We start from the raw sequence: 24,786 nt of genomic DNA on the forward strand, positions 1-24,786 counted from the left end.
CCTACTCTGCAGTTATGACACGCTCAGTCTTTATTTTTACGGCTTGATTTCATGTGTTATTGGTTTATCTGTGCAGGTTATGATGTTGGATTGAGTTTGATTCGTGATACTATAAAGAGTTGTTTATTATATCTACCCACACTACTTGCTATTCAGTAAAACATTAAACACTCAAAACTTTTCCTCAGGAACGATCTCATATTGCAACATGGCATTTGTTTAAAAAACCTTTCACCATTCACTAATAGATCGGATAAACGAGTTAAGTTTTTTCACCCACAGATCTTGCCGTTTAGGTTTCTGTCACTGCCACAAGGTTGCAAATTGTTCTCACGCGCTGTGCTGTATGCAGAATGGTCCCGTGCATCTTGCTGTCATTATCAACATAACGACTCCAGCATTCTTGTTTCATGTAAAAAATGTAAAAATCTTTAAATTGAGTGGACACCTCATTTAGTCTTCTACTTCATTAACCAGCCTGTGAGCAGGATTGTGACCTTGTCTCATATTGGCCATCATTAGAGTAATTAATGACATCTTTAACCATATAAGAGATTATTTTCTAATGAGCAACTCACTCAAAATACAAATATAAACCTGTAAATGAACATAACAGCAGGCAGAGGGTGGAAAGAGGTGCTGCAGTACAGGCAGTATGAGAAAAATAAAGAACTTCTTGAACATTAAAGCATTGAGACATGTCACAGTAGAGGCACAAAATACAAATATGAAGACACTGCAGAGCAGACACTAAGCTGCTAAAGACAATTGTTTAGAATGGATAAATTTGATAAGTTCCCCAGGTTCTACAAATATATATGGAACCCAGTGATGCACAGTGTTTTATTGTATAACCCTGCAACAGAAATCCTCTTAACCTAATAAGTAATATGAGCATTATCTTGCAGATCAATGTTTTTATGGTATAGTAGGAGAAACGGCTTCCCTGTTATTTGTATACAGCAGGGCTCTGAGTCTACTGCTGCTCATATGAATCTCATTTTCTCTGTATTTATGACTAAGCACAAATCTCACCCTTCAAGATGTTGTTTTTTTCAAAGATTGCCTATTTTTTTCAACAGTGCTGGCAGACTTTCCCTGGTACAGAAAGCCCTCATCTTAATGCAGGAGCTTCGGGAACAAAAACACTCAAAGTTGTTTGTTTTTTTCCATCCAGCGGTTTCGTAGGTACTTAAGCTGTCCCGGTGTCCCACAAACTCTCTTGTCTCGAGCGCTGCCATTATTGTGGTTGTCATGATAATCTCTGCCATAGTGAGACAGGGTAGTGTTGGTATCATAGGTGGGAGGCAGATGAACATGGCTGTGGAGAGGCGGATGGATGAAGAGCGAGGGTCTGAGGGATGAGTGCCTCGTCTCCCTGACAGCAAATGGACTCAAATGAATCCAATTAGAGGGCCGTCTTTGTGCCAGAAACTCCTGTTTGTCTCAATATTCATGTGGAGGCTCATTTAGTCTTATAACTCTCTTCAGCACAATCATTTATCCAGGCACATTAAGCAGAGCACTCACTCATTCATTTTTTCACTTATATTTTACTCAGTAACTCTTTGCTCAGTTACTCATTCATAGACGCATGTCTGGTGCATGTTCAATGGGCTGTCTGTGTTGGATTATTTTTCGTCAATCAAAATAATACTTTATTTTTCTCTTTCTCTTTTCTCTTTTCACCCTCTCTAAAACAATAGCCCAGTCTGCTCTTATTAGTTAGCTGGTTGGCTCTGTTGTGATTGGTCAACTGCTTAGAGCAAACAATGTGTTGGCGCACTAGCCAATAGAAGAGTGAGTGTTACATAGTGATGTCCCTATAACAAAAAGGAGGCCAATCGAGGTGTTTCAGGCAGGGGGGGAGTGTGTGGGAGAGAAACTCACTCTTGAGGCAACTTTGAAATGTTATCGTTGCCAAACCATTGCCTGAAAACTGATAGAATGGGGTAACGCATTAAAGTGCCTCTTTAAGCAGGTTTAATCTTCACCATCTCTGAGCATATTAGCATGCTAACATGAACTATTATCACTAAATACAGTGTACTAAAGCTGATTCAACTAAAACTCACTAATTCTATACTCTTACTTGTGCACTTTCGCTCAAATCTGTTCTTTCACCTCACCTTCACCTACAGTATTCACTAAGATGTGTTGCTTACTTTATCCTCACACAGCTGCCCTCTTTCTCTTTCTGATAAAAACACATTCATCTTTTTAATCATTCACTCGCTCACACCTTCACCTGCTCACAGTAATATAATCTATCTCTATTCGACATTCACACACATTTTAGTTGCTACCTTCACCCATTCACTCAGATTTCAAACCCAATTTTTGCAATTTTGACTCACATTATTGCTCACTTTTCACTCTCTCTGTTATCCACACCTTTACTCACTCTCTCACATCCTCACCCATTCACTCAGATTCCCTTTCTCTGTTATCCTAAACCCTCACTCTTTCAGTCAAATTACCTCACTCTCTCATATGTTAATGTTCTGTCTTCCTCATTCACTTACGCACATGTTACCTTGCTTAACCTCTTAAACTCACTATTCAGATCTCTTACTGGGTTTCTCACTCAGTCGTTACTGAACTCTCATTCACCAACACTGCCTCTCTGTCACTTTCCTCCACAAACACTCGGAGCAGATGTGTAGGAGTGTTCTCACACACACACACACACACACACACACATACTCGTATGGTCGCCAACAGGTGTGAATTTCACAGTTTCGGGCCGTTGGCATGAACAGACTCTGCTGATGAGGGACGAGCAGCATGTCCCTGCACCACCTTAGTCATCGAATCACAGGGAACAGAGAGGAAAGATCATCGCAGTGTGAATTGGGAAAGTTTAGAACAAATAAAATGTCAATACTTTTACTGACGGTGAGCAATGGATTGTGTTGATCTCAAATGCAAATGGGTCTATAAATACCGCAAGTGAATTATTTCTAGACTACTTCAGAGTTACGAGTTAAGAGTGAAGGAGAGGGGGGGTGGGGGGTGAGGGGGGTGAGGGGGGAGTCATTTCAGGGTGTGGCTCTCTTGCAGGGGTGAAACATTCTTGTCCTTTTTCCTCTAAGACTGTCTTTTCTTCTGTTTATTTTTACACCCAGAGAGTCAAGGTCTGCGCTCTGCTTCTTGAAAGGAAGGAGCTAATCTGTCGCCTAGCAACACCTCCCACTCCTGTATCGAGGCGGGAGCGAGCGAGAGGATGTGGAGTAAAGAGGAGAGTTGAGGAGGAAAGAGAGAGAAATTTAGGGACCAGAGAGGTATAGGGGAGCGGGAAGAGGGACATTATTGTGAGATATCTGTAGCATCGCATAGTAAAAGCTAGAACCAGGAGATTGAATATCACCTGTCAATGTATAGCTCAATGCTGCACACATTTACTTAGTCACACACTCCTGCATGTGTGTGTGTGAATGCAAACACAGTCATCTCCAATACATACACAGGTAGATGTTCTGTTGTTCAACCCTCTGGAGTTCAGGTTGACCTTCTATGCGTTCCCTTTTGTCTTTGTTAAGCGCTTCTTAAACTTTCCTCAACCCAAATGCATCAATACAAGTAACGGTTAAACTTCCAACTCTAGTTCAATTTTCAGAATCTTCTTATATGAAGCACTACAAGGGTTCCACATGCTACGAAGAATAAAGTAACTCATCACAATATCCTAACTTAATTTTAAAATATTATCAAGCCAAAGGAGACATCAACATTACATTGAAAACTAACAACTTGCAGAAAACCAAATGAAATAATGTAAAACTAATAGTGTTTTTTGTTTTTCAATGAATGATCTTGAAACCTCTAAAATATGTGTTGTGACCACTTGTTCAGTTCAGTGTACTTTCTCTTTGTTGTCACACAGGGTCAGTTAAAAAAATAAATGTTAAAGGTCCAAACTGCTGAAGACGAATCCTACTTTTTGAACCCAATGCCATGACACCAGCCCTCTAATGACCCAGGATATGTAGTATAGGATAAGATTTATTAGTCAAGGCTTCAAAAAGAGTCTCTAAATCGAAGTATAATTGCTCATATGTGTAAACACAATGCCTACAATGTATTTGCGGTATTTGAACATGCATGTTATCTGCTGCTCTGTTCACACACCAGCTCGTTCTGCCGTCTGATTTGAAGCCTGTCCACTCCGTCGACACACAGACGCAACCTGTGAATATGAACGACACAAACACCCACACACAGCTCCACCCACACTCCTGTTCCTCACCTCCCGCCTTTATCCATCGCTCCCTGCCTCATTTTCTCTCAGCGTGGCTTTGTAAGCCAGTAGCCTTGCACCTTCTCTCTTCAATATCCAGTTTATTTTTAGCAGCCAGTGCACAGAGCAGGGGGCACAAGTTTTTCACAAGGGCTGTTGAGTTTTGTTCAGAGTTATTCTGTCTCCCCAAGGTTCCTCAGACTATACTTAGACTGGCCGGAGAACAAGGGTACAATAACTCGGTAAATAGCCAGGACATTTCTATAAAGGCTTTATTGTACATCACTTGAGATGGAACATGTGTCTGTGCTCAAGGATAAGATCAGAATACATTGAATCAATCGAATACACAAGAAGTACTTTTTTTCAACCTGTTTGCATTCATTTTTATACATTTTCAGAGAATGCGTATCCTTATTATCAAGTGATGTTATCCACATGTGTTTCTCTCCATGTGGACACATGCAGAGGCTCTACTGTAACATACCAACACACACACACACACACACACACACACACACACACACACACACACACACACACACACACACACACTCTTTCTCCCCTCAGTAACTTGGTGCCGATGCGGGGTTGCCATGGTGACGTGATGTAGATGTGTTACATCACGAGAGACCTCCGAGCAGCAGATCTTTCATTGAGACTCCCTCTCCCCCGTTTCTCTCCCCCCTTTTTTTCCTTCTTTGTTTGCCTCACTCCTTTCAATTAACTCTCAGCGTCAATTTCAGATAAAAGGTGGACGACAGATCAAAGACAAAAGAAAACAGCAGGCCTGATACCTGGACGTACGTTTGGCTTTATTTTAACACCCAGACGTATATGCTGAAGAAGAGCAGATAGAGCGAGCTGTTGCATAACAAACGCAGAGTGGGTTGATGAGAGCGAGGGAGGAGCAGATGTGCTGAATGGGCTTCACATCAGCCACTAAACCATATTTGTACCTTGCACTCTTTTCCCTTGAGTCCGTGCTCAAAATAAATCTAAAATACTTGTATATTGACCCTTCGTTATGATAGAGATCACATGACTTCCCTTATATAACTATTATTATCCCCCTTTTATTGTCCTGGATATTTACCTGATTCATATTCTGGGCTGATTCCTGAATGGATGGGGTCAATTACTGTGGCTCGTTCATTATTTTTATTTCTCTCTATCTATAGCTCTTCAAAAAACACAAAATGACACAAACAAGACCTGTAAGGTGTCAACAAGCTGGAAAACACATAACAGGTTTTAGAAAAGCCTTTTTTTCCCGGAAAACTGCCTTTTATTAGATATCATATTGCTTTAATTAGCATTAAAATTGCCTATAAAAAGCAGGTTCGGAAATATCGTGCTCTCTTGATTGCCTGTTGCTGATGTTTGTTGGTATTACAGGTCGGTTGTTTTTTTAATAGGAGGGGAGATATGTGAGTAATCTTAAATAAGTACATGTTCCTGTGCACCATTTGTATTCTCTATTGTCTGAGTGAAATAATGTACTGCTTATTACTTCATTTTCCAACTTAATTGCAGATCAAAATGTTACCTGAACAACGAAGGATAAGACACAATACTTTGTGTTTCATGTTAAAATACACTCCTCTTATCAGCATGTATATAAATATATCTATAGAGGAAAATATATAAACAGAAATGAAAAGTAATGTAAATAGTCATAATATACACTGTACACACAGTGCACATACAATTCAAAATGAAAAAACGACCATGCATGGATGTAGCATCTGGATTTTGTATACTTATTGCATAGCAGCAGTTAGGTATAGAATATCAGACAGAAAATAAGATGTCTGCAAACGGTATTTTAAGTTCTTCATAATAAGAAACAATGTCTTGACATGTTTATAAATCAATATTAATTATGATGTATGAGTATATGTTGTAATATATAGGAGAATATAAAAGTGATCAGTAAAAAACATGTTTTCCTTTTGTTTGCTGTGGTAAAATAAATCCGTATGTGAGAGGAACAGTATATTAGAAGAGGCTGTGTTGACAACAAGAGAGCGTATAGAATAATGAAAACATTGTTGTGTTAGTACTTTTACTTCAGGAAAGGATCTGACTACTACCTTCTTGTCCTCTCAAAGTCACAGCCTAAAAATCTTTCACACAATCGGTGTGTGTGTTTGTGATTCAGAAAATTCCTCTCCAGCGTCCACTGCCTGCAATTCACATACCTTTCATTTTTTCACTTCTGTTATTTTTCTCAGGGCTGAATGTCTTTTCAGCATAGGTCCCTTTTGCTGCTATACACCCACACACCCATAGCAACACGTCGTCGTTTCTTGGTAACCACATTTACGCAATGAGTAAAGAAAATTGAAGGTAGAGTAGGCGTGGCTAAGGTTTAGCTTAGAGCCTTATATAAACATGTCCAAGGCCCTCATGTAGTCGAGTAGCTCGGCTTAACTTTTGTTTGTTTGACAAAGTTAGGGCAAGATGCATCTCTTATTTTCATTTAGAGTACATGCTGCCATCTTTGCAGACACCTGAACAGTCATTAATTTAATTTAACATGTGACATAATATCCTGCTCGCAGCACTAAATTCCCAGGGTGTTTATAGAAGATTACACTGACCCGAGGTAATGAACATGCGCAGCAATTGAACCTGTAATTGGACTGGAGTGATAAGCTAATTATTTCCAGAGCTAACAAGAAATGACTCCTGTTGAATTACAGCGGGGGAATTTATTGAGCATATCACATTAGAGCTCCTGTGTGATTTCTCTGAGTGTTCATATTAGAAACAATAACAAGAACATCCCAAAGGATCTATTTCTAAACAATACAAAGACAAAAGACATTATGTTTGGAAATATATTCATCCTGTTAGAAAGGCAAACTTTTAAGTCCAAGTAGATTAAAATAAACGTTTCTTTACTTTATTGGTCAGTTTATTGGTCCACATACATTGGTTAATACTGTTAACCAAGTTTGGTCAGCCACTGTTTTAAATTAAAGGGGTTTTTGGGATTTTCCCTTTCTTGTTATATAGGTTTGTGTGCAGACTAAAATCCCTGTGTTCTCTGTTTTAAAAATATAAATATAATATAATCAAAATATAATATAAAGGGAACAAATAGGAACCTGAGGGCAGTATACAGTTTGTTCTCTTTAAATGTGTAAAACAAATGTTGAATAAATGCAAAATGTGATCATTTTAACTGATTTCAAACTGTGAATCCAATTATTTATATAAAAGTGAATATTTATTTATATAAAACATCGTTATCCTGGACATGTTTAGTATAGCTTCTTCTTGTTTTTTTTAATTAAGTTTGGTCTTCTGATTAATTGTGGATTTCATTAATGGTCTTATAGATACAGAAATAAAGTTTGAAATATGAATGTGTTAAACTGAAAACATATTGCTCATCATTTTATTCTTACTGCCATGTAAGGAGACAGGGACTCGATGTTTAACCATTTCTCTGTTTCTTTCCTCCACTCTGGTTGATGGAGGTAGTGCAGTCTGCTGTAGTTCAAGGATTATTGAGAGAATAAAGACTCAAGATCCACCTCAATTTGCAATCGGAATGAATGAATTTTTTTTATATTTATTGATGTTTCTATGGAAAAACAAAGTTTGAAATAATATTTGCAAAACATTAAGGATGAAATGTCAGTAGTCTTATTTTATAAAAAGGCCCCTGGTGAGATTGTTTTCTTCTTGTGAAATTCACCTCCCCCTCTGATCACCCTCTCACCATATATCTGTGCTGTACATCAATATTCAGAAGAGAGGGCCATTTCCTGCCTCATGCCCTCACTAATTTACACTCCCTAGTCACCGGCCCTCTTTGTATTGTGCAGCCTGTTTTTAATGTCGCACAGATTCCACAGCCCGCTCTTTTCGTTAATGAACTAATCTCAGAGCTTGGGGGCTGTGTGGGTGGAGGGAAATGACACTCCACCTCGCACTCTCATTCATAAATATAATACCTGCATTGTGGTGTAGTGCAGGGGGGAGGCATGGAGAGGTTTTTGTAATTCAATAGGAGGAGATCAAAGCGTAAGACTTGGGGAACAGATTGCTCCTCCGTCATTGCACTAAACTGAGGGACAGAACAGGATTTATGTAACATTGAAACGTGTTTTATCTGTCCTCCATGTTTGTGCCGTCGTACTGGTGCCCTCTGGCCTCACATGGGCCTTAGTTTCGCCACTGCCGGTCCCATGCCATCACCCACTGGGGCCCGTGGGGCACAGCTTGCCCAGAAATTAGATCATACTCCACAAAAGTTGGCAAAAACAGACGATGACCGGGCGCTCCAGCACTCCTCTCTGCTCCCTAAACACTCCTCCCACTCGTCTGTGTGGGCACTGCCACTCTCCAACACATGCTCTTCTATGTACACACCCACATCTTACACAAACACACACTCACAGACACAGTGACACAAACAAACACATAAACAGAGACACAGACATACAGCACAAATGCTTTATTTGAGAGAGGGGATTGTATTTGAACAAATACAATCATTTTGCATCTTTTTCTGTTTGTTTGGGCTGTGTTTGAAGTCCTCGTGTGTCTGTTTTAAGTCATTTGTTGTCATTTTATAACAGGTTATCTTTGTTGTCATTCTGCGTCTCTATGCTGCTATTCTGAGTTTCTTTTAGGTCGTTTTGCATCCGGTCATGGTCATTTTGCGCCCACTTGTAGATCTTTAGCTTTTGGGGATATTTTGAGTATTTTTGTTGTTTCATGTTGTGTCTCTTTGTTGTTATTTTTGAGTGAGTCTGTAGTCGACTTGCTTCTGTTTGTGGTCAGCTTGCATCTCTTCATGACCCTCTGACCCATTTGGCCCCTTAGCTAATAGTCCCTCCGTGACAGTGTTGTCCCATTTCAGACTCTCTAAATAAATGCCAACACTAGATGTCAGGGGACTTGTGCCGCTACTCCCCCTTAATCTGAACACACACACACACACACACACACACACACACACACACACACACACACACACACACACACACACACACACACACACACACACACACACACCCCTCCTACCCTACTGCCCTCTGTATCACCCTCACCAGGCCCTGTCATGTTGATTTTTCATCACTACAAGATGCCAAGTTATGCAAGGAAAGGTCTGTGCTGCTACAGCATATTTTAAAGCTAGGACACTATTTTCACTTGCAGTATTGTACATATTTGTTAAAAGTAGATAAAGTTGACTTCACTTTCTCCTCCCACAGGTGTACAAGTGTATGAAAAACTGTAGAAAATGTAGGCTCAGTAGTCAATTAGGTTATAAAACCAACACTCTCCTCAGGTTGTTGCTATTCCTGGCCTGCTGCTGTGAGATGTCTGCTGCCCCCTGGTGGCTGCTGTCTGCTCTGGTTACATAAAACAGGCTGTGTGAGTCATCACCCCCCAGTGAGGACAGATGGGAGGAGTGTGTGTGGTGTGTGTGTTTGTGTGTAGGACTGGGAGGAGCGAACAGCAGTGGACTGTGAAATAAGGGCTTTCCCCTCTCTCCCTTTCTCCCTCTCTCTCTCTTTTTCCTTATTTTTTTTGTCGGTCAGGAGAATCAGTTAACACACAAAGTGAAGAGCTGAGGTGGTAAAAATAGAATTGGAAGCTGCAGAGCTTCACTCCTGTTTCCTTCAAACTGCAGCCATTTTGTCTTTCCCCTCTAATATAAGGATGTTGGGGGTTTGATACATGATGTAATCTGCCTTCCTGGTGCAGACATTTTTAGATGAAAAGTACAAAAGCGAGATATCTTAATAGAGTAGTGCTCTCTTTAGTAGTGGTCTGTCTTTGTATTTAACTGATTCACCTTTTAAGGGCAGAAATCCCCACAATGTTGTGCGCTGATGAGTGTAGGGGTGCAGGTAAAGAGGGGGGTGTTTCTGACACACTGCAGCACACTGTCTGTGGAGCCTCCTTAGTGATGTGGGCACAGCTCAACCAAATGTTACCCTGTAGACTAGCCTGCACTAACACTACTTCATATTGTGCTTTGCCTTAGTGAATCAGGTCTAGGGAAGATAAACAGTGAGGGTATTTGTAAATGCATTCATAGCTGCCTATGAAGTCATTGGGCCATGATTGTAGTGAAGCATTGCAGTGTAAATATAAGGCTGGGTTAGACTGTGTCTGCTGTTGGATGGGGGAATATTTGATTTAAAGGCAACTCAAAGCGACATTAGGCCAGGTCTAATGGTACACTGCCTGTCGGATAGCCCACTGTCTCTGCATGAGGCTATCTGGAGTGTCTTTATGGCATTGTTTTGATCTCTTTGTTGTCATTTTACGTAGTTTTTAGCTCGTTTTGTATCCCTTTAGGATCATTTTGAGTGTCTTTGTGGTTATTTACACATCATTGTGGCCCGTTTGCATCTCTTCATGCACCCCCTTACCCATTTTGCGCCTAGGCCAGTGACCCTTTTAGTGTAATCCAGTCTCTGGTACGTTTTCTTTCTATCCAGCAGGAAATGTGAGGGGATTTGTGCCACTACTCGCCCTTAATATGAACACACACACACACACACACCCTACCCTACTACCCTCTGTATCACCCTCACCAGGCCCTGTCATGTTTGTTTTTCATCACCACAAGATGCCAAGTTATCCAAGGAACAGTCGGTGCTGCTACAGCATATTTCAGAGTTGGGACACTATTTACAAGCTGTAGTCGCTGTATGTAGATACTCTCTGTATACAGTTCCCGTTTTACTGACCCATCCACTGACACTCCTGTATCATCCTGTAGATAAGCTCAGGAAGACATACAGTATGTGCATGACTCTTTAACAGATGTGGATTTTTTAAAGGTCCAGTGTTTTGGATTTAGTGGCATCTAGCAATGGGGTCTCAGTTTGCAACCAAGTGAATACCTCAGGCAAAGTGACTGATTATTTTTTCTTTTATAGCATGTTAGAATAATCTAAATGTCTCAGAATGCCCACGGTTATATTGTCAAGAAGATTCCTCCTCGCCCTTACATTCCTCACCTTGGAGAATAAATTAAATACAAATATTATTGTAATAATTTTAACTGGGAGACAGAGGAAAAGGTATATTGTTTTATTTGGGTTTAAATCGTAGACAAAAACAAACATGATCAGCATTGTGACAAACCTACAAAAGGCAGTAATGGATAGCTTGAACATAGGAATGAATAGTGGAGGGTGAAGGAGGAGCGCTGAGGTCTGATCTGAGTGGTTACTGAATCACGTCTGTCAACAGGAAACAGGGCTGACAAGAACAAAGTGACGGAGCAAAACCAAAGATAAGGATGTAAACGGGTGAAAACAGATTAATATAGTGACGCTTGGTGTGAATCACTCCAGCTGAATGCAGATGGAAAATGTGTCACACAGAGTAGTTAACACCCTGAACAGATGTGAAGAACATAAAATCCCTTTTCAAACTTGTCACCACAGAGTGATGCTGTCAGAGAGGTGTTAAATAAAAAAGACAGAAAACATGACATGATAAAACACAAAGGGACAGGTTTGACTGAGTAAACTATTTTAAGGTTGTTTAATCTCTGGGATATTACTGCTATTTGTATGCTCTTTTCAAAGTCTACGGCAAATGTGTGGCTTTCTTTTGAAGTACAAAAAGATAGAGAGTGTAACATCACAGTGACTGGTTGAACTGTGTCGACCGAAGCTTAATTTTCCTTTTTTTTGCATCTGTGTTTCTCCCCATCCCTTTCTCTCTCTCCATCTTTTCCTTTGTCCCTCCACTCTTCATCTTTGTCTCCTTCTTTAAAAGGTGTACGGCCCAACGTAGATGGAGAGTCTGAGGGCGGAGCTGGTCTGGTAGTTGCCCTGGTAGCTGATCAGGGGGTTAACGGACACCATTTCCAGGTCCAACGTGTACTCCCTGGGCCCCGACACCGCACGGGCCAGTACCAGCATGGCACTGATATTATTGATTTGCTGCAGGTGAAAAAAATATATATTACTGAGCACATTTCTACATTATTTATACTTCAAATAATGCTTTTTGTGAATGTGTTTTTTGCTTTAATGCACAAAGAAGTTTGGAGTTAGATGAGAAGACGATATCACTCTCATCTACAGGTATGTATATTGAAGTGGGATTTTAAGACATCTTAAGTGGTTGAGACAGAAACTCCCTCTGGGATTTTAGCCTCTGCAGACCATTTACATGCACAAAAAGCTTATTAGGGCACCTATATGAATGTTTTCATCACCTAAAGTAAAGCAACACAGAGGTTAGGGCCTGCATTTTGAATCAGAGTGGGTGTGTGAACCACATTTTATATATAGTTCTTCATCGTAAAACTGTTAAATATTCTATGGTTGTTGCCAACATGCCCAACAACAACAACAACAACAACAACAACAACACATGTATAGCATCATGTGGCAGAGCCTCTTCTTTCACACTTACATTCATTCAATTATAACAAAAACCCAAAGTGTATTGGGCCATTTTTTCAGGAATTATTTTTTTAAGATGCACTGATATGAAAGAATGAAATGTGGTGGGCTGCAGAGCAACAACATACTGCTACGTATTGAGAGTCCAACATTATTCAATGCTGTTCACTATAGAGCTTTTTTCCTCACAGTCGGTGCTCCTAAAACTCAAAAGTCTTCTCTCTAATCACAGGTTTGTCAGAGTTTGAATAGTTAATTTAAACAAAAAACATCAGTCATTCTTTGTCTTTCGCCAGTTCTGTAGCAGTTCTCACCCTGATGTAGAAGTCTCCGTTTTCATCTCCGGATCGGATGCGGAAGGTGTTGTAGGCCCCCGGGGAGACGCTGGTGGCCTGAATCTGGAAGACGTCTGAGGGGACGGAGCGCTCTGAGGTGATGCTCATGTAGCGGTGCACGATGGAGAAGGGCAGATCCCGACAGGCGGGCTTACTGACAGGACACACACAGCGGCTGGACACACACACAAGAGTCAGTAAGTGCACTTTGAGAACAACATCTGCATGTTATAGTAATAATTGGTGATAAAAAAATATTATACATATATCAGCCAGCAGAGGGAGTGATATGACTGAAAGAAAAAGGTCTCTATAAATCAAAACAAATATTGAACAGTAGCCATTTTTTCCCTTATGTTTTTCTAAAGTACTTTTTTATACTACGAAATCATCTGGGATGTGTTAAGGTGACCCACACCTGTTAGCAATCCAGCACTGTAGCAGTGTAATGGTTTTCTTATTGCACTGGATCATGTTCAGAAGAAAAAGGTTGAAAGTTGGACTCGTATGTGGAAAATGTAATTGGGCTAATCTTGCAGTGTGCGCTATACTCAATAAAGTCTCTGATTATATTATGAGCTGATGGCCAGCACATAGTTTAATAATTGGTAAAAGGTGTGTGAACGTGTGTTTGCGTTTGTTTAAGCTTTCACGAGGTGTCACTCACTTCTCAGACACCTGCACGTAAGGCTCTTGGCAGCGGTTTGCGTCCACACACTGGTACCGTCCATGGATGTTTACACAGGTCTGTGTGTCGGTACACTGATGTTCACCTGTTTCACATTCATTTATATCTGCAGGAGAAACACAGCTGATGAGGTTATACTCAAACTATTGGAAAACAAGTATTCAAATCCTTCTAAAAGCACCAATACAGAAATGTAAAAACACTTGTATATACTGTGTTACAAGAAAATGCTCTGCACGAAAAATCTAAAGTAAAAGTAAAAAAATCTACTTTATGTTTCGGTCTCTCTGACTGACATATTATTTTTTATATAATAATTCATAGTCATAATTAGATCAAGTTGTCAGACTTGTCATCCAGATCTAATCAGTCATAAAATAGATTTTCTCTAATCTTTGATTTTTGTTGAGATATAGAATCATTATTGATAGGAAATCATTTGAGAAGTTTAGACGGAAAATCTATATTTAGTTGACCTTAACAACTCTTATTGGAGCTGCTGTTAGAGAATGAATAAGCAGTGACATTTGTGAGTGAAAGCACAGAGAGGAAGGTGTGAGGAGGCGAGGCGCTCACCCTGGCAGAGTCTGCTGCCCTGCAGCTGGTATCCCTCAGGACAAACACAGGAGAACTTCCCGGGCTCGTTGACACACTGAAACTGGCACAGGAAGCTGGAGAAGCCGCACTCATTGATGTCTGTCGAGGTAAAAAAAAAAAAAAAAGGTTTTATTAATTGTTCACAATTAAGAATGGAACAGAACAACGAGCAGATTGGCATCATTGAAACTAGGGAGTCGGTACTCTCACTAATATTATCCTCACTACAGTAAACAGACCATTTACTTAATACCAAATAAAAAAAGTTATGTGTTGAAAATGCTACTTATTACAAGTTTAATCAGGAGAATGTAGTCAAAATCAACAAATCTTCACATTTGAGAGGTAAAGTTCTTCAGTAAATGTTTTAGTTACATTCTGCCTATGTGTTTGTTATACCTTTACAAGTCAAGCCATCGGCGTCCAGCTCGTAGCCCTGGTCGCAGCGACACAGGAAGGTGCCGTACGTGTTGTAACACCTTTGAGAGCAGGGCGCTCCCATCTCACATTCATTCACATCTGAAGGGAGGGAAAGTAGATTTTATAGATAAACTTAAAAACTAAGTCAAAGAGCGCACACACACACACACACACACACACACAGACAGACAGACAGACAGACAGACAGACAGACAGACCCAGACACACACAGACACACACACACACAGACACACAGACACACACACACACACACACACACACACACACACACACTTTAAATGTTTTACAGGTGCTGGATCCAAAACCAGAACACTCCAGATCAAATAATTTGCACTGAAAACATATTTTGTACACAACATCATCTCTGTGCTCGTTTGAAATTAGACGGGCTCTGCTGGAAAAGGGTAACATAGTGCACGTCTGTGCTCCACTTAGAGTGCACAGAGTTAAATACTTAATATGTTTTTCTTTTTCTTATATCTTAACTTTAAATGTTATCTATGGAGTCCTGGACGTGTAAAGATACAGATAAATGCTTTAAAGTGTACTCAATGGTTTTAGCATTACACTACTGTAACATTATCAGACTCCTGAGGGATCATTGTGTTTATGTAAAGAAACTAACTAAATGGAGAAGATCCAGATACATCCACTTTATTTATTCCCAACCGTTTTCGTTCTTAGCGCCAACATTACCCATAATACAACTCAACCGCAGACAGAAATTTGGTTGTATTTGGGTAGTACTAGCTAGTGTAGTAGGAGCAGGCAACAGAGGTCTCACTTTCTAACTTTTGAATCTTTAGTCACACTGACGCTGACTCATTTGAGGCAAGTTATCAGATTTCACACATCTCTCTCTGTAGCCCCAGATGCTTTTTATATTTACATTTTCGCAGTATCGCTCCCCACGACCTGTAAACAGACTTCAATGTGTACAAATCGGTTGCCCTTTAAGATTCAAAACTTTATTTTCAAAGGCACTTTTATTTGTAATATGGAAAATCATGAGTAAGGATATCAAGATGTAGGGCCAGAATAGATGAGGCTATCAGTTCAATGTAGAGTAATTTTGCCTGACTTCAGAGACATGAGCTGTGTCTGCTGGTTCTGATGATCACTCACCGATGCACGAGCGGTTGTTTCCTGCCAGCTGAAAACCGGGTTCACACTGACAGGAGAAGGAGCCGGGGACATTAACACAGCGATGTTGGCAGTACCTGTACCTGCACTCGTCGATGTCTAAGAGAGGAAATAGATACAGAAGAGATAATTCAGGTTATAAAGGTCACTCTTTTAGATGTCACTAACTTCCCCCAGGCCAAATTTAAACATGCATTAGCTACACCATTTTTTAAATAGAAGATCTGATTATCTCACCAATGCACTCTGTTCCAACCTTGCGGTAGCCATCGGGACACTGACAGTTAAAGGCACCCAGTGTGTTGATACACTGCTGGCTGGGCTGGCAGTCATGTTCGTCTCGCTCACACTCGTTGATATCTGAAACAGGGACACACAGAGCTGCAAATTTAGGCAAGCAAGTGATTGATCTTGTCAACAGTAAAATAATTGGCAACTATTTTGATAATCGATTAATCGTTTGAGTAATTAAGCTAAAATGGCAGAAACGCTCATTCAGCCACTTGAATATGGAGTTGTCCTGCTTTTCTTTGTATAAAAACAACTGCAAATTACTATCTTTAGGTTTTTGATGGACAAATTAAAGACCTTGGACAGTTTTAATTTGCTGATATTTCATGGACCAAACACTTCATCAATTCATCTAGAAAATTATTTAATCAGTAAAAATTAACTTCATGCAGCCTTAGACACACATGTAGAAATAGATGTGTTATTATGAGCAAACACAGCATCATTCATCATGACTGAGAGACACAGTATGACTGTAGGAAGGCAGAATATGGCAACTCTGTTCTCCTTATTTGCACCCGACAGCTGAGAATATCACATCATACTGAATCATGTTTGCGGTCCCAGCTGCAAACCCCGCCGTCCTCCAGTGTGAGTAGCTTTCTCACTGCCAGTCCGGTTCTTAAAACACAGCAGCTGTCCTTGTGTGAAATCCTCCAAATTCCTACAGTCCTCTGCCTGCCCCCTGTGGACTCACACTCAAACACCCACATAGTTTGCACCTACATGCAGCCTCCCGTCCCAACACCTGCTCAGCCACCTGTCCCTCGCAATCTGTGACCACTGACAATAAACTGACACAATCACACACACAAACATGCTTAATAGTCACTCATCCTGTGGCCACCTGTCCACCTCCAAACCCCCGATCTTACAGCGGACACCCACCCACACAGCTGTCGTCCTGCGCCTCGTAACCCAGAGGGCAGGGGTTGCTCTCGGTGGGCGTGATGGCGGGTTCTGGGGCCGGGATGACGGAGGCAGAGCGGGGAAGGCACAGGTAGCCTCCGTAGTGGTTGAAGCACTTCATCCCCCCTTTGCAGGCATCTGGGATGGTGTCGCACTCATTTATGTCTGATGGGAGACACAGAGACAAACGTTTAGGCTCTAATCAAAGTTGTTAGGAACCAGTCAGAGATAGGAGAGGGCAGGAAGAGCAACAGGTCGATCACATCTGGTGCTGTACATAACAACCAGGTGATAAAATCGAATAAATGTTGTTCTTTGTTCATTGAGCACTTTTCAATAACCAAGTTTAAAAGTGCTTCTCAAATACAGCAAAAATAATATAAATAAAAACTGACTGAGTAATGAATCATCATGTTTACAAGAAGTACAGTATAGTTATACTTAACCATACTAAACTAAACTAACCCTAACCAACAAAAAAAAAAACAATATATATATATACATATATATATATATATATATATATATATATATATATATATATATATATATATATATATAGTGTATAGTGAAATGACATTTTTAAAGGAAAAACCAAAACTGTTAAAAGGGAATTTAGACTCAAATAAAATCGGAAAATGCACTTCAATTAATACTTTATGAAAAAGAATTTATCGTGTAGGCTCAGAAAACTATTTTGAAAGAAATAAGACTTCCCTTTGAAAGGGAAGTTAAATACAGGCAAATAAAATTAAATGAAGAAAGGCTCTATAATAAAACTGCTTTTTGAAAAAAAAAAGTGCTTTACCTTTGCAGTGTTCAGTCTGAAGGTCCCAGTGATACCCATCTGTGCACTCCTGAAAAAAAAGCACCAGAGAGTAAGTATGAGAAAATGATGGAAAGAAAGATGTGAACAGGCCCTCTGAGCCACGTTTAATATATTTATAATACATAATTAATCCCCAGTAGTGGGACTAACAGAGCAGAAGAAGGAAAAACTTGTTTCCTGTGTATTTGTGTAGGAGTGCTGGTCCAACAACACATAGAGGCTGCCGCAGTTTAAGGATTTTTGACATTTAAAACGACTTTAATAAAGCCAAATGTCACCTCAAAAACAAAGAACTTAAGGCCAATGTTTGGAAAAAGGGTCATTATCATTCTGGAAAAATATGTTAGAGTGAGCTGCATGAAAGGAAATAGTGAGGCCTGAAGAAAATATGGAATTAAAGCTAAATTTACCCCCAACTACGACTACTATAAAATCTTGGAAAACTGCTGTGGAATATTAAACAAGAAGAAGATGGGGGAATCAGAAATAGAGCTAGGAGAGACTAAAGATGACTTGAAGACAACATTTCCACATAAAAATGTGTGATGTATCATATAAAGAAAGAAATAAGAGATTAAAAGAGAAGCGGGAGAGAGATATATCCATCCTTACCGTGTAGGTGTCACTTTCTGTAGGTGGCTGTGAAATAGCACTGCGGAGGAGCACTGACACACATATGCACACGCACCAGATTGACACACAAGCACCCTGCATACTAATGCACTAATTTGGGGGAGACGGGATGGAAACACACGTAACACATGCACACAAACACTCACTCACACGCACACACACACACACACACACACACACACGCACACACACACTGCTATCCCACAGGCAGCGCTGCTTTAGAGATGAGAGCGACAGCCCAGAGGTGGTACCTGTATTTCAGAGGGAGACGGAGAGACAGACGTAAAAAAGGTACATTAGAAACTCAGAAATCACAAAATGGTTGAGTTTCAAAACTCACTCTTGCTGTGAGTTGCTCCTACAGCTGAAATCAATAAATCATCTCGAAACATAAAGCAAACTGCTGCCAGATTTTAAGAAATCACTCAGAACCAACAGCAGGCGTCTTGGACTTGGGTCACTGTTTTCCAACCAAACAGTTCCCCCCTTGATCGCAGCAGGAATAAATGGCATGAATCACTCTGACAGTTGAAAACATAAACATTGTGACGTACCCCATGCTTCTGCTGAAAATAACAAAGTCAACATTACAGAAATACTTTAATTTTAGCTGCTCAAAGAAGACACTGTGTCTGCAGGCTGGCAGACTGAGACGCGCTGGAATGATAGTCTCGCCGAGCGCTGCCTCCAGAGGCACAGATCCCTGTGTGTCAGCAAATAAATCCTGTATATTAGTCGCATATTTTATAACAGCATCTCCTGCCCAGCTGCTTCCGTCTGCTGAACGTTTTTTGTGTCTGTGACAAAGAATCTCCTCTGTTAATACTGTGTTATGTCTCTGCAATGTAAGAGGGCATCTGTTTGGAAAGTATGGATAAATTATGAGACCTTGGGGCCCTGGCCATAGACATGTAAAGGGACTTTCGGTCATTTTGCATATCTTGTAGTTGCGTCTTTATTTTGACTTTTTATCATGTCTTTTAGATGTCTCTTTTTGGTAATTTTGTGTCTTTTCTTGGACTATTTGCATCTCTTTGGAAGCATTGAGTATTTCTTGATAGTCTTTTAGTGGTTTTATTTTTTTTGTTCATTTTGTATTGTGTTGGCTTTTTTTTAAGGCGGCTCGTTTAATTAGCTTTGAGTCACATTTGAAAGTGTTGTGCCTCTCTTTGTGACCCAAAAATAAATTTTAGCAATAACTTTAAACACTCAACCAGAGGCCTCCAAACCTGTTGAATCCCTGGGCCAGTGCATAGTAGGCCAGTTCAGTAATCAGATCGTGGTGAAAAGTATATTTGTACTTCCTTATTTTAGGTATTAGCTATACGCCACTACATTTCAGAGAGTTAGCAACAGAAAGAGAGGATGACATGCAGTATAGGGCCCTTGGCATCCCCAATAAGAACAATGAGGTTGAAACCTGTCCTACAACACAACTGACATAAGAGCCCATGAAGTTTAGTATTATTCATCTTGTTTTCCAAGATTGTTACTTTACTTATAACATAATATCCTCTTGTGCAAGTGATCTTTAAGGACCCCATAATAAAAGTGTCTGTTACACATAATGAGTACTTTGACATGGCTGGTTAAAGTGTATTAACCTTTACTCAATTAGATTTTGTTATTGCAATTGAGTTTTTGTTACTTCCACTTAGGTATAAGATCTGAGTATTTTACTACCAGATATGTAGAGTGCTGTTTTATCTTTGAGGTTGATTTATAGTGTATTATCTTTGCTGAGCATTCCAAGTATTCAGATGGACTGGGCTTTTCTCCCAGCAGAGTCACAAACACTCTTCAGTTTGAGTTCCTGGAGAGAAACTAGAAGTTTTTAAACTGACTTTAAACATAAACAAATCACCTCTTCCAGCTCCCGCAGACCAAAAAAAAGTTGGAGAAAAACAGGGCAATTGAAGGATTGAAAAATAAATTTTGAGAAAGTGCCAGTGAGCTGAGGCAGGTTATAATCACTGGCTGTCTACGTGCACAGACGCACACTCTTGTGTAAACTCACATTTGCAGGCATAGCTTATTGTCTCATTTCATGTTGAGACAAACAAAACCCCGCAGGGTGACGTGGACACCCTCAAATACTTGATAGATGACATCACAGGCCATTTGTGAGCTTTGCGTGGTGAAATGGCATCAAAACATGCCCTCCTCCTGTAAACACAGACGGTAACACATAACCACAGGGCAATCAGACGCCTGCAGTACGTGACCTCTCTGAATTAGCCAGGCGGACACCTATAACCAGCAAGAATGTGACCAAAAACAAACTGACCAGGAGTCTGGGGTCCAATCACCCTCTGGCTACTGACAGTGGGCAGCAGGGATGCATGGGAGTTGCCCTGATGGCATTGGAGATCAAGTGGCGGTGGACCTCTGGAATTTCTAGTGGCGAGGATGTGGGCTCCGGCTCCCAGCTGGGATGCCCTGCCTCGTGCTTCCCAGAGTATCGGGTTCTGGGAAACCCCCCATGGCTCATATAAGAGGATAGCTACTGCCAAACCTCCTGGCCACTGCTACCCTTAACCGCTCATCTCCCCTCACTGTGTAGGAGGACGGCAGAATGTGACCCAAGGGCAGGAATTCATTCTCTGGGGTTTGACTGACGTTCAGAGAAACAGGTTGACTGTGATACCATGTAATCACTTTTGACTGTATACAGTCATCTAGGAAAATATTCAAACTATTTGGTCATTTTGCAAAAGATAAATGTGTATTTGTTCAAGTTAGGACTACAACTACTGCTTATTTTCATTATCGAATATCGCCAATGATTTTTTCAGGATAAATTGATTTATCGTTTGGTCAACAAATTTTGAGAAACTAAGTTCAAATGTTCATCCTCGTTTCTCAAAGTCCAAGCTTTTGTCTATAAATGTCTTGTTTTGACAAGACAAAAACAAATTGGGAAATCTAAATAGTCTACTTGAGAAGCTGGCAACATTTTCTTCCATGTTTTGCAAGGAAACAATTTATCCATTTGTAAAGAAAATTGCAAATATTTTCCTGGGCATGAATTAATCAATCAGTTGACTCAAAGTGTCGACTCTGGATCCAGCTTCACAAATGTTGTAGGAGCATTTGCTGATTTTGTTGTTTTATATATCAAATTATATATCTTTGTGTTTTGTATTGCTGGTCAGACAAAGCAATACATTTAAAGACATGGCTTAAACTTTCAGAAACTTGACATTTGTCAGTATTACTTGAAATTGTATAGACCAAACTATTAATCCATTACTCTCAAAACTTACTGTCAGAGTAATGGATAATAAATAAATTAGCAGTTGTTTTTAGCCCTAGAAGAAACATACTGCTCTAACACCTGATGTGTATACGTTTAACAGTACGTCTAATATAATCACCATTTGGGGCTTGAACAGCAGGATGACCCATTTCTAAATTCACAGTCAGCACAATTTAACAGGCAAGATGTCCAGAGGCCAATAAAAGTGACCACATGGGGACAAGAAAAAACACACAGTTGGACCCCCACACACACACACACACACACACACACACACACACACACACACACACACACACACACAACACACACACACACACACACACACACACACACACACACACACAGTGAATGGTCATCATGCGTTGTATTGTATACATGGCTAGCTTTATGTTGTTCTGCTCGGTTGTGCGTGGAGCTGCTTGAAACACGGTGGCCCAACACGCTCCGTTACCATTGTGGCAGTGAACCTGCAAATCCACACCCAGGGGGGGGGGGGGGGGGGTTCTAACACCCACACACACATCCACACACACAAACACACTAATAAATCAAGTCTATCCCATGTTGGATTCACTTTTTCTGCTACGACAAAATGAGTTACTTTGAATATTCAGATTAACAATACAAAGTATAAATCAACTAATGATGACATATTATTATTGATTAGACTATCCAGCAGTTTACAACGAAATCCAAATGACATCCACTCTTCCCAGCTGCAACAATCAAGTCTTTAACACATGAATGCTTCAATAATCACAATCTTATCAATTCAAATACAGCATTATGAAATGGGTCATTCTCCATAATGGATATTATTTTGTTTTTGTACTTTAAGTATATTTTGATGCTTACAATGTTTGACATTTACAGGATTTTTACACTTTAGCATAACTACTTTTACTCAAATACTGCACTTCTGTACACACACACACACACACACACACACACACACACACACACACACACACACACACACACACACACACACACACACACACACACACACACACACACACACACACACACACACACACACACACACACACACACACACACACCCCCTACTCTTATTCTGGGAAACTCCAGTCAGTGATGGATAGTGGCCTGTAGAAGAAACTCACACACTGTAACTGTAATGAATCCCTCTGGGCTGGTCCTGTTCTCCCAGTGGTGATTCTGCTCTGTCTGCCTGTGTAAAGAGCTTTAAACGGCTGTGATGTATTAGTGTGTGCATACAGTGTGGCATGAGATGATGGGCTGCTCTTAGGGGAACTGTGCTTTCCTTCCTGTTGCCTATATAATCCCACCTGAGTCATTACAATGACAGTAGAGCTGTCACATGTTAGCTATCAGCAGTGGACAGAGGTCAAATACACTGTGCAACATTAGAGAGGCAGCATCCCACACTGTCTGAGACATCTGAGTTTGTTATGTCTTGGGTTTTGTCTGTATACGTTCCTGTAGCTGCCACCTGTTTCTTTTTCTTCTTGTTCAATAGAAGCTGCTGCTCTCATTGATCTATCTCTTATTTCCTGCTGGGCTTTTCCCCGTGAGTCACTAAGAGGAGATTGTGACACCGGCTTGATTAAGAGGGATGAGGTGAAAGAACTTTTGCAACATAATTCCCAATAATACATGCTCTGTGAGTCATTACCTCTCTTCCTGTCTACCCCCCTATTACAGTCTGAAACACAGAGCCAAGAGGCAGACTGCGAGCCACATTATCTTGGCTGAGTGTAGCTGTGTGAGCAGAGCTGTGGTGCAGCTGTGACGTGTTTGGCCTCTACCAGAAAAGTTGAGTTACATGTCACCTCCGATACTTCTTCTTAAAACTCTCGCAAAACATCGTCCACTGGCTCTGTTTTTGACACAAATGTGTTCTAGCAGGACGTAAAAGAAACATAGGGAAACTCACAGATGATTTTTTTCCGATGGGTCGTCTGCCTCTGCCCTCTGGTGATTGTCCTGCTGCTGGATGTGGTCGTCGAGATGAGTTTCCGTGTAGAAGTGGTCCCTTAAACTCCTGCCTGCATGACCCTGAGAGAGTGAGTGGGGAGACCGACAGCTGGAGCAGCTGAACACATGTAAAGGGAGGGAGAGAGAGAGAGCGAGAGACAGAGAGGGAGGAGAGAGGGACAGCCCAGTCTTACCCCCACTCTCCCTCCCTCTGGCCCCCTGCACAGCCATCCTCCACTCTCCAAACCCCCTCTCCCTGACCCCCCAGGATGCAAATTCCTGGTCTGCGGCCCAAATACCAAATTTCAAAATCCGTCGAAATCGCAGGCAGAACAACTCCTCTCAGATTCACACACTTGCCCCCACATCTTCTTACCCAATGCCCCCTCTTACTGGTCCCACAACACACCTGGTTTCATTTAAACTGAACCCCCGCAAAAGCCCCAAGCTCTCCCACCCTTTCCTCCCTCCCTTTTTGCCTTTTACCCCCCATCTATCTATACTTACCTCCCCCGTTTAACTTTTCCTTTTTTTTTTTTTTTTTCCATAAAGCAACTGAAGCCCTCGCTCTCGTCCAATCTGACATGCAGGATATTTATAGCCAGGGAGAGAGAAGTTAATGGAATGTGGACAAAAAATTAGAGAGTGGAAGAGAAAGAGAAGGGAGACTTATTCGGAAAATTTGTCAGTTTATTTCTCAGAATAAACTAGAGCTGCTTTCTGGGATAACATGCAGAAAATAGAATATGATGTTTATTTTTGACCAACTCTGCTGCTCTGTTTGTACACGACATTAGTGCATTTGGAATCGTTTCAAGCAGTATTTTCTTTGGCAAAATAAACAGTGTTACGGTGCAAGCTGGTTAAACTGCGGCTTAATCCACTTTAGTTTTTATGAGTTTCAGTCTGACTCAACTTAAAGTCAGACTTTAAAGTCACGCTTGAATTTCCCCACCAGCTTTTTTAAAGCCTATTGAAATTTAAATGAGCAGCAGTCATATTACACTAATTGCAGTTCTAGGAAACATTGAGATAAATATGATACGGATTACAT

General features: G+C 40.7%; 1 protein-coding gene across 1 annotated transcript; it reads right to left on the bottom strand.

Annotated features, from left to right (window-relative positions):
• Positions 1-11,298: 11,298 nt before the first annotated feature.
• Positions 11,299-23,880, bottom strand: efemp2a (EGF containing fibulin extracellular matrix protein 2a). Its single transcript, XM_063877343.1, has 11 exons — positions 23,692-23,880; positions 18,491-18,762; positions 17,858-17,906; positions 17,029-17,214; positions 16,087-16,209; positions 15,832-15,948; positions 14,665-14,784; positions 14,245-14,364; positions 13,648-13,774; positions 12,960-13,155; positions 11,299-12,177 (listed from the first exon to the last, which is right to left on the bottom strand). Exons 2-11 carry the CDS (start codon positions 18,590-18,592, stop codon positions 12,004-12,006), a joined length of 1,314 nt encoding a protein of 437 aa, XP_063733413.1. The 5' UTR covers positions 18,593-18,762; positions 23,692-23,880; the 3' UTR covers positions 11,299-12,003.
• Positions 23,881-24,786: the final 906 nt, after the last annotated feature.

This window comes from Eleginops maclovinus, chromosome 23 (genome assembly GCF_036324505.1).
Source record: "Eleginops maclovinus isolate JMC-PN-2008 ecotype Puerto Natales chromosome 23, JC_Emac_rtc_rv5, whole genome shotgun sequence".
Lineage (NCBI taxonomy): Eukaryota > Metazoa > Chordata > Actinopteri > Perciformes > Eleginopidae > Eleginops > Eleginops maclovinus.

What these genes read in the sequence shown, in the direction of transcription:
- efemp2a (XM_063877343.1), bottom strand. Translation starts at nt 18,592, where the DNA reads ATGCAGGGTGCTTGTGTGTCAATCTGGTGCGTGTGCATATGTGTGTCA. An exon ending in CAGAAAGTGACACCTACACG is followed by an intron (nt 17,907 to 18,490) that starts GTAAGGATGGAT and finishes CTTTTTTTTCAG; the next exon opens with GAGTGCACAGATGGGTATCA. An exon ending in GGGCAGCAGACTCTGCCAGG is followed by an intron (nt 13,775 to 14,244) that starts GTGAGCGCCTCG and finishes TTTCTCCTGCAG; the next exon opens with ATATAAATGAATGTGAAACA.